At 41.6% G+C, this 9,598-nt stretch overlaps 1 protein-coding gene across 2 annotated transcripts; it reads left to right on the forward strand.

The window, feature by feature from the left end:
- The first annotated feature begins 1,198 nt into the window (after positions 1-1,198).
- Positions 1,199-5,365, forward strand: LOC147501694 (VIN3-like protein 2). 2 transcript variants are annotated; one of them, XM_086606725.1, is made up of 4 exons: positions 1,199-1,473; positions 2,914-3,583; positions 3,928-4,247; positions 4,318-5,365. In XM_086606725.1, the coding sequence occupies exons 1-4, from the start codon at positions 1,455-1,457 to the stop codon at positions 5,157-5,159; spliced, it is 1,851 nt and encodes a 616-aa protein (XP_086462851.1). In that variant the 5' UTR covers positions 1,199-1,454; the 3' UTR covers positions 5,160-5,365. The 2 variants fall into 2 exon arrangements, with proteins under 2 accessions (XP_086462851.1, XP_086462852.1); XM_086606726.1 differs by having other exon boundaries at positions 1,313-1,473; positions 3,931-4,247.
- The last annotated feature ends 4,233 nt before the right edge of the window (positions 5,366-9,598 follow it).

Raw genomic sequence — 9,598 nt, forward strand, 5'->3', positions numbered from 1 at the left:
TTACTACAAAAGGATGCAACTAAAATTTATGAAGTAGTAATGCTCGGTGTTGATGACAAATTGATTTAGCGAAATGGAACGGTAGTAGCTCATACCCTCACAGTATCAGTGGTGTGTGGTGGCACATATTGTGGTGGAAGGTTGATTTGGCATTAGCAAAAAGGATAAAAAAGAGAGGTACCATCTTGATTTGCCATTATCAAGTAGCCATCGGATGAGCGGCAACTACCACTATCAAGTGGCCATTGCCAATCGCTCAATATAGAGACTTTGTGCGACCTCATCTTGCAAGATCATCAACAACGGAAGTAGATGAATTGAATGTAATGCAAAATCTCTGCTGCAAAAAACTTTCATGATCAACAAACTGCAGCAAAACGTAGGTAATTTCAAGCTCTAGGGCATCACCAATGGGGCCTGGATACGGGCAGTTTTCTCCTAATTTAACGGACCTAAAAAAAACATCTTCCAAGGCAGCCTTGATAATTGTTCTCGTTCTTACAAATGTTTTAAAAGACCCAAAACCCAAACATTTAATAGAAAATGTACACATGACTTTACTTAAGTAGGCTCGTGACTTCATTTGCGTTTTTTCTAATCTAATTTCACGGTGTTATAAAGAGGGGTTTATCTTTTCGGTTGGAACAGCTATCACTACTCTTTATTGCCTTCCAAAAACTGGGGTGGCCCTCCAAAAAGATGACGTGGCTCTGGGTTTTAAAGCTGTGTGATGCTTTTAGTCGGGGTAATATCATTGATTTGTCATTGTCCATGGACTCTATATTTAGTACTCCAAACTCCAAAGTACGGTTGCAGGAGTCCTCGCCTGTTTTATTTGTATTAAAAATATATAAAGATCATTAGAAGTGATAGTGAGCAAATATCAGCTGTTAATAATGAAAAATAAATTTAATTTGCAATTGTGCAATAAGCTTGTTGGACACGACCTTTTTCAAATATTTTTTCAAAATAAAAATGTAGACTGAGTTGTGATTTGGTTTGTCGATCAGAAAAAAGATCGTCCGTGTGAAGATTATTTTTAATTTTAATTTTAATATATAGTTTAATATCGATCATACTACCAAAGGGGTAAATATTATTTTTGTTTTTTTGCAGCCAGCTGAGCAGGAGTTGCTCGCGTGCTACACCAGTAGATACCAGCCCCATAAACCGACAAAATAAAAATCTCAAAAAAGTAAACACAACGGTCGTTTCAGTTTCTCAATTACCAAGAAACTAAAAAAATTAAAAAACTCAAAGTCTCAAACAACCTTTTCTATCCATTGGATTCTCTACCACAACTCATTTAACTTACCATTTCTAGTAAGAATTTTTTCTCTCTCCTGTTAAGCACACAATCTTTCTTCTCTTTATGAAAAAAAAAAGAAGGCATCTTTACTACTTCTTCTTCAGCTCTTCTTCTCTTGGGTATTCTTATTACTGTGTTTTGAAGCATGGAATCAGATTTCTCAGGTTAGTTTCAACACAAGCATTGTTGTTAAAACATTTGTGACTTTATGTTGGAATAAAGATAATCCCATGTTTTGTTTTTTGTTTTACTTCACTTGTTTTATTACTAGTGTTTTTAAGTACACCTTTCTTTTTTGGATATGTAGTTCTGAAAATGCATGTTGACATGTAGAGCTTGGGTTTTTTTTTTTTTTTTTGAGTTGAGTTTTTTTTTTGTATAACAGATAGAGACACTCTTACTTTATCCTTTTTTTTCCCCCTTCTTTTTGCTTGGTAACCTTTGGTTATGACTTAAGAGTTAGATTACCAAATAAATGAGAAAGGAGAAAACTTTGAGCCAATGGTTAAAATAGTAGTTATCTTAGAATTTTACTGTCAAGAAGGAAAATTTATAGTAGTCCTCATTGTAATGGTTGCAAAAGAATGCTCAATCTGCATATGCAAAACAATTTGCAAAATAGGTGGATTGCTGAATTCTTATTGATCTTGTGCCTTGTAGTAATATTCCATAATTTGTAGGATTGTCATCTTTTCACTGAATTTCATAGGTAAGTTTGGATGATACCTGCAAGGCATACATTTTTAAATCCATATAAAAACTGGATAATTAAGAATATATTAACAAATAAGATAATCTTCATACATAGAAGGGAGTCTAACATTTTGCTTGATGTTTCCTTGAGTAACTTTCCATGCATTTCATAACTTTGAGCATAGAAGGTATTAAGGCAACTCTCTCTTGCAGTTGTCTTGTAACTCGTTACACTGCCTCTCGTGTCACTTGGCAGCGGTTTTTAGAATACTGGATCATGAGTTGAACAACGCAGATCTAACTTCTGATCCACACTCTTTTATACCTCTTTCTGAAGGATCCAATGTGGGTGCTCTTGCTTATGTAATTTGTGCTATATACAGATGAGACGCCTATAAATATCAGACAAGAAGAATGATCTGCTGTTATAGTGCTTAATTAACATTCAAATTGCTAAGAAGCATTATTTATTGATCCACATACGTGTAACTCACTAGTCATACAGTCACACACAAACACGGGGAATGGGCAGTGGACTATTGAGAGATGTGTTGGTGCTGTGGCCTCCAATAATTTGTCTTGTCAATAAATGTTTTATGAGCTCTGAGGTATGATGTGTTTACTATGGGGAAAGTTGGGCGGGAGTTAACAGTTCACACACAAACGTGTAACGGCGCTTTAATATGAGATGTATAAAAGATGTCTATATCCATTCCCATATATACATATCCAAGTTAGACGAGAGAGAGGTAATGTGTGAACTGTAAATAATTCGGGTAATCAGCTACATGTGATTCTTTGTCTGGTCTTTAATGGTGCTTTTGTTCATCCTATGTTAATTATTACTTGTCCAAATTTATTTCTTCTACTTATTTCAGCTATTCCTTGACATAATGGTTTCCGTTTTCCAGGTTTTGTGTTTGATCGTGAGAAATATTGTCAGCTGAGTTTGGAACAGAAGAGAGAACTGGTTCATGAAATTGTGCAACGTTCACAGGATGCTCCTGAAATCCTCAGGTCTTGGAATCATGAAGAGATTGTTGAAATAATCTCCGCTGAAAAGGGGAAGGAGATGAAATTTACCGGCTATACGAAATCCAAAATGGTAGAGCGGCTCATCAAATTCGTCTTAAAGAAGTCACATATGGATGGTACTGATGGTTCAATTGCTATTTCACTGGCCAAGACTAAAGTTGGCTCAAAAAGGCAAAGGAAGAAAGATTATTCATTGGTGTTGGAAACTGGTCACTCGGACAACTTTTCTCTTGAGAAGAATGAGAATAAACATGTTACCTTGTTTTGCCAAAACCTTGCCTGTAGAGCTACTTTAACTCCACAGAACAAGTTTTGCAAGAGATGTTCTTGCTGTATATGCTATCATTATGATGATAACAAAGACCCCAGTCTTTGGTTGACCTGCGGTTATGATTCGCCTAATCCAGAAGATTTGTGTGGGATGTCTTGCCACTTGCAATGTGCTCTTAAGCATGAAAGGGCCGGCATTATGAAAAATGGGTTCCCTATGAAGTTAGATGGCGGTTTCTATTGTGTTTCATGCGGTAAAGTAAATGGAATAATGGGGTAAGAGTCCTTTGCAATCTGAGCCTTTCTTAGATTCATTTCCTGTCATGTGAATATAACTGTAGCTGTAAATATTGCATGCTATATCACTTTTGATGATTGATTAACTTATACGTGAAGAATGACAAAGCACAATTAAGAACATTTGAACTATCAAACCGCATGCATAGACCTCTCTTAGTGCTCCAATTGTTAAGCACAATATTTGGTAATGATACTAATGTTTGTAAACAAAAATGTTATCATATAAGTGAAAGATGCATGATAACAGGAGATTGTTAACCTGTAGTCTTGTACTTGTAGCCATTTTTGCCGTTCTGATAGCCATAATTGGTGTCACTCAGAAGCTGGCGAAAACAGTTGTTGGTTGCCAAGGATGCTCGAAGAGTTGATGTACTATGTCAACGAATATCACTAGGCCATGAAATTCTTAAAGGAACAGAAAAATACAAAGAACTACAAAGTATTGTAGATACTATAGTCAAGAAACTTAAATCGGAAGTTGGTCCTATAGACCGTGTTTCCTCAGAGATGGCTCGTGGTCTTGTCAGCAGACTCTCTTGTGGTGCAGAGGTTCAACAGTTGTGCACTTCTTCCATAGAAATCAGCAGTTCATTGCTTCCAGAGATGTGTCCCGATCAAACTGATAATGAAGGCCGACTACGTAAGTTTTGTAATTTGAGATCCTTTGATTTATGGTTTGATGTTTACTGTAATTTGCTATGAATGGTCAGGTTGCAATATCCTATTTGAAGAAGTCTCACCCGTTTCTGTTGTCCTTGTATTGGAATATGGAGATAAGCTGTTGGTAGACTTTTTAGGATGTCGAATTTGGCATAGAAAGTATGCTGTTGACTATCCAGAAAAACCCACTTACATCGTATTGAGGCCACAGAAGAGGTTTGTAATACCAGATCTAGATCCATCAACTGAGTATTTCTTCAAAATTTCCGTGTTCAGCAAAGCAAAAGAATTAGGTGCATGGGAATCTACATGTGTCACACAAGCTCCAAGTGGATGCCTATCTCTAGGTCTAGACGCTGAACCTGAAAAGGAGCAAGTTATAACAAGTCATGACACTTCACAGAGGGATTCAACCAACTCCAGTGATAATAAATTAGCTGACAGTGACAACCACTCGAAGGTTCAGTTATCAGATGACATCAGTAAAATTGATGGGAGTAATGTACGGCCTCGCGATATTGGTAGTGTACCTTTCACAGGCTCTGTGTGTGTTCCACCAGCCACACCATGTAAATCTGATGGAACTCAAGAGGTACCGGGTTCTACTACTAAGAAACAATCAGCAGAGAGTAACTATGAATATTGTGTACGGGTAATCAGATGGTTAGAACGTGAAGGACACATGGAGAAGGACTTCAGAGTGAAGTTTCTCACTTGGTTCAGCTTGAAATCCACAATACGGGATAGGAGGGTGGTGAGTGCTTTTGTGGACACATTAATTGATGATCCCTCTAGTTTGGCAGATCAGCTTGTTGACACTTTCTTGGATGAAATCAGGAAGGAGAAGAAGGTGATTCCTCGATTTGGTTTCTGTACTCAGTTGTGGCATTAAATATGATCAAAGGATCTATTCTACGGGGAAAAATGATGTGCAACACCTCATTTTTCTGTTATTTTTTAGGTTAATGGGAAGATGGCAGTATATTTGAAAGTCCGTATGCTCAATCTGTATTTCGTAGCCGATCTTTTGGCATGCGCGTATGCCTATTTGTACAATGCAAAATGATTTTGCGTCAAATATATTTTACACTTAGACTAGGTTTGAGGGGTTAAATTGTCTTTCCAAAGGGCATTCCATCAAAAATTTCAAGCTAATTTAACTTGGCTACTAAGCCAAATAAATAATCCAGAATATATTGCATTCAGACAAAGGTAATTTGTGGTTTCCTCACCCGATGTGCAGTTGTGCACTGCTACATATATAGACATAAAATGATAATCAACAGGTCAGCTGCGTAATTGTCATTTGTCATTTGTGTTGCATGCCATTTAAAATGGGTGGCATCTTTACAAAGTGTTATGGCATTTATAAGGGTTGCTTTTTTGGCATTCCTCACAAGTCATATTCCATTATTCCTACATATTTTGCCGCCATTTCACACGCTTTTGATTCCCATTCTAAAAAGATGAAAAATGAAGACAGAGGTGCACACTGTTACTTGCCAAGTACACAACACTGGGGACATGAGCACAAAAGACTGTTCATCGGCCACTTGTTTCGATTCTCTCACACTTTTGAGCTTGGAGTTCGTATAAGGATTAAGGATCAACACTCCTACAATCTGGAACTCTGGAAGAAGGGATAAGAAGAAAATGTCCATGGGGAACGAATTCTCAAGTAACTGAGGACTTTTATTGTTTTAGGAATTGCCTGTTTAAGTTCATTTTCTTTGTGGGTTTTATTTGTTTATTGTTTTTGTAGCGACCCCAATTTATGATGGCGCGTCCGGCGGATGATGGATTCAGAAAGAGGACATACATTGGGGTGAGAAGCATTCTATAAGGGCCGCGGACATAGGAGTCAAGTATGAAGGCTGAGAATCGAGGACTGACAGTGGAGAGCCGCGACTTGAAGGGATAGTCCGACACGAGTTGTACCATCGACACCGCGTGCCTAGCAGGAGCACGGGGAAAACCCTAAGGTCGTACAGGAACCCTCCACGCGGCAATCAATGGACCGAGAGATGGAGGGATAGGTGGAGGGCCTAAGAGAGAGATGAGGGATTATAAATAGAACGAGAGAGGAGGAGAGAGGGATAGGTCACAACATTTGGTGTCGTCTGTGGAGAACAAGAGTGAAAAATAATGAGATGGCAACAAAAAGAAGAGTGGGTCGACCGAAAAAGACGACGGTTGCCGAGATGGATGTGGAATCAATAAGGAGTGAAGGGGAGGAGCAAGGTAGGGAAGAGACAGTAATGTCAGAGGCGGAGGAAACAAGGTTGTTGCATGAGGAGATAACGAGGTTGAGAGAAGAAAATGAGGGGTTAAGGAGAGAGAAAGAGACAATAGAGGAGTCGGAAAGGGAGGTGTCGAGAGCAGAGAAAGAGGAGGAAGGGGGAATAGATGCGGAAGAACAGACGGTGGTGGGGCTCACCAAGGAGCAAGTCAGAGAAATGATCGCCAGCGATCTGAAGGCTAGTCTGGAACAGGCCAAGGGAATGGGAGGTGCGGCAAGTCAGGTGATGGCAGGGTTGAACCGCAACCCACTGGCAGACGCGATTTGGAAGTCGGAGGTGCCGAAGAGGTTCAACCAGCCAAGGTTTGAGAGGTACGATAGGACTGGAGACCCCGCTGACCACATTCATCACTTCCGACAGCAGATGCCGTTGTGGCAGGAGCCGCGGTATGACGGGATGAGATGTATGATGTTCCTGGCAAGCTTAAAAGGGGGAGCATCTGACTGGTATTACAGATTACCTTCTAAGAGTATTAATAGCTTCCAGGAGTTGGAGCAGGCGTTCATTGAGCATTTTATACACCAGAAGAAGCGTGTTGTGGACATCGCGGCCTTGTTCAACGTAAAAGCGCGAGGTCCGGCTGAATCGGTAAGGGACTTCTTGTGTAGATTCAAAGCGGAGACCTTGAAAGTGGAGAATCTGGACGAAAGGACGGCAGTGATAGCTTTCGAGAGAGGATTGCTCCCACGAACGATGGCATATAAGTCGGTAGCCAAGAATGAAATTGCAACATTACAGGATCTGTACCTGAGGGTGGAGAAGTACATCGTCACGAGACACCATCTGTATGAGCCGAGAAGGCCAGGGAAGGCGGTGTTATCGCTGGAAAAAAGCGAGGGGCGTCGGCAATATGAGTCCTCGGACAAAGGGGGCAATGGCCGGATACCGAGGATATTCATCGCGGCCCGAGAGGAGTAGAGAAGAGGCTAGGAGGGAGAGTCGAGACAAAAAGCCCTATTGCGAGGTAGAGCAAGTTCCACTGAACAAGTCGTTGAGCGAGATACTACCGTTGATTCAGAATTTGCAGGGGTATGAAGGTCCGCAAACCAAACCAGTGGAGGTACAAGGCAGACCCTATTGTGCCTATCATCAAATACACAACCATGAGACGGACGGCTGTTACGCGTTAAGATGGTTGATTCAGAGGATGATAGGAAAGGGGTTGTTGAAGGTGTTTATAACAGAAGAAGAGAAGGTAGAGCAAGCACCGACCTAGGGGAGGATATTGGGGACGATCAACGTGATCTTCAGTGGAGAGATATTGAGCCACAATGCACACTGAGACAGAATACGGCGGGCAGCGAGCATACAGCAGGTCCATGAATCAGCAGGACATTCACGGGCGACCTCCTGGTCCGCGAATGGAAGGGGAAGTATAATGTTCACCGACGCGGACCTTTAGGCCATCGATTCCCCACATGAAGACGCGCTGGTGATCACAGTGGCAATGGGAAATTACATGGTAAAGAGGGTGTTAGTGGACTGCGGCAGTGCAGTAGATTTACTGTTTAGAGGGACAATGGAGGAAATGAAGATAGAAAGGAAGTAGTTGAGACCCTCGCCGACGAATTTGTATGGGTTCAATGGAAGCATGACGGAACCTTTAGGGGAGCTTCTGCTCCCAGTGACCACGGGACCCGTTACAGTGTTCTCGAGATTCAAGGTGGTGGATGCCGACTCACAATACAACGCCATCCTGGGAAGGAGGTGGATTCACGAGATGAAAGCAGTCCCCTACCTACTACCAAGTGATTTGATTCCCTATCCCTACCGGGGTATATGAGGTCTACGGTGATCAGATGACAAACTAAAAACAAATTCTAGAAGTACACGATGAAAAGATTGATCCGCGGATCGGGAGGAAGAGACTTCGTTCGGGGAAGAAGCGGAACATAGCAATTCTGATTAAAGCCGTCGGGGAGGGGTCGGCGGAGTCAATAGAGGGACCGAAGACCTTGGATGAGATAGAGGTAGTGAATTTGGGGGAAGGCGACGAGGAGAAGTTCACATCAGTGGGGTCCAGTTTGTCTGAGGAATGGAAGGTTAAGTTAGTACAGTTTTTGTCTGCCAATAAAGATGTGTTTACGTGGACGATTGAGGAGGTCACCAGATTAGACCCAGAATTCGCATGTCATAGGTTACATATGAGGGAAGACGTTAAGCCAATAAGACAGAAGATGCGAGGAATTAAACCGAAGTACGCCGAAGGAATTCGCGAGGAGGTCGCGAGGTTGAAGGTGGTAGGTATAATACGAGAGGTGTCGTTTACCGACTGGTTGTCAAATGTGGTCGCGGTGCCTAAAAAGAATGGCAAGGTACGTATGTCCGTCGACTTCACTGACGTGAATTCAGAATGTCCCAAGGACAGCTACCCCATGCCGAGAGTAGACGAGCTGGTGGATAGAACTGCAGGGTTTAAAGTGTTTTCCTTCATGGACGCATCAATGGGATATAACCAGGTCGCCATGTATGGGCCAGATCAGGAGAAGATAGCCTTCGTTGTGGAAGGCGGTACATATTGCTATACAAGAATGCCGCTTGGATTGAAGAACGCTGGGGCCACATTTCAGTGGCTAGGGGAGAAAATGTTTGAAAACAAGATCCGAAAGGGGATTTAGATTTATATAGATGACATGGTGGAAAAGAGCATGTCGGAGGAAGAACATTTAGAGGGTTTGAAAGAGACGTTCAATATCTTTGCGGTCGTTATAATTTAAAAGCTTAACCGCAGAAGTATACGTTCAAGCGTTACTACGGGGAAGTTTCTGGGGTACATAGTTACTTACCGGGGAATAGAGGTCAATCTCGAGCAGATAAGAGCCCTAGTGGAGATGTCGTCGCCTCAGGAAGTCAAAGAGGTGCAGAGACTTGCAGGAAGGGTCATGGCTTTGAATAGGTTCATCTCAAAGTCATCGGACAAGTGTAGGCCGTTGTATCGGTTGCTAAGAAACACTCTGGATTTCGAATGGACCATGGAATGCGAGGAGGCGTTCTAGGAGTTGAAGAGTTATCTAGGTAAGGTCCCTCTGCT

Source organism: Coptis chinensis, chromosome 4, assembly GCF_015680905.1.
Source record: "Coptis chinensis isolate HL-2020 chromosome 4, ASM1568090v1, whole genome shotgun sequence".
Classification (NCBI taxonomy): domain Eukaryota; kingdom Viridiplantae; phylum Streptophyta; class Magnoliopsida; order Ranunculales; family Ranunculaceae; genus Coptis; species Coptis chinensis.

Coding starts and splice junctions, on each gene's coding strand:
- LOC147501694 (XM_086606725.1), top strand. Junction 3,584..3,927: donor AAAGTAAATGGAATAATGGG/GTAAGAGTCCTT, acceptor GGTGTCACTCAG/AAGCTGGCGAAAACAGTTGT. Junction 4,248..4,317: donor TGATAATGAAGGCCGACTAC/GTAAGTTTTGTA, acceptor ATGAATGGTCAG/GTTGCAATATCCTATTTGAA.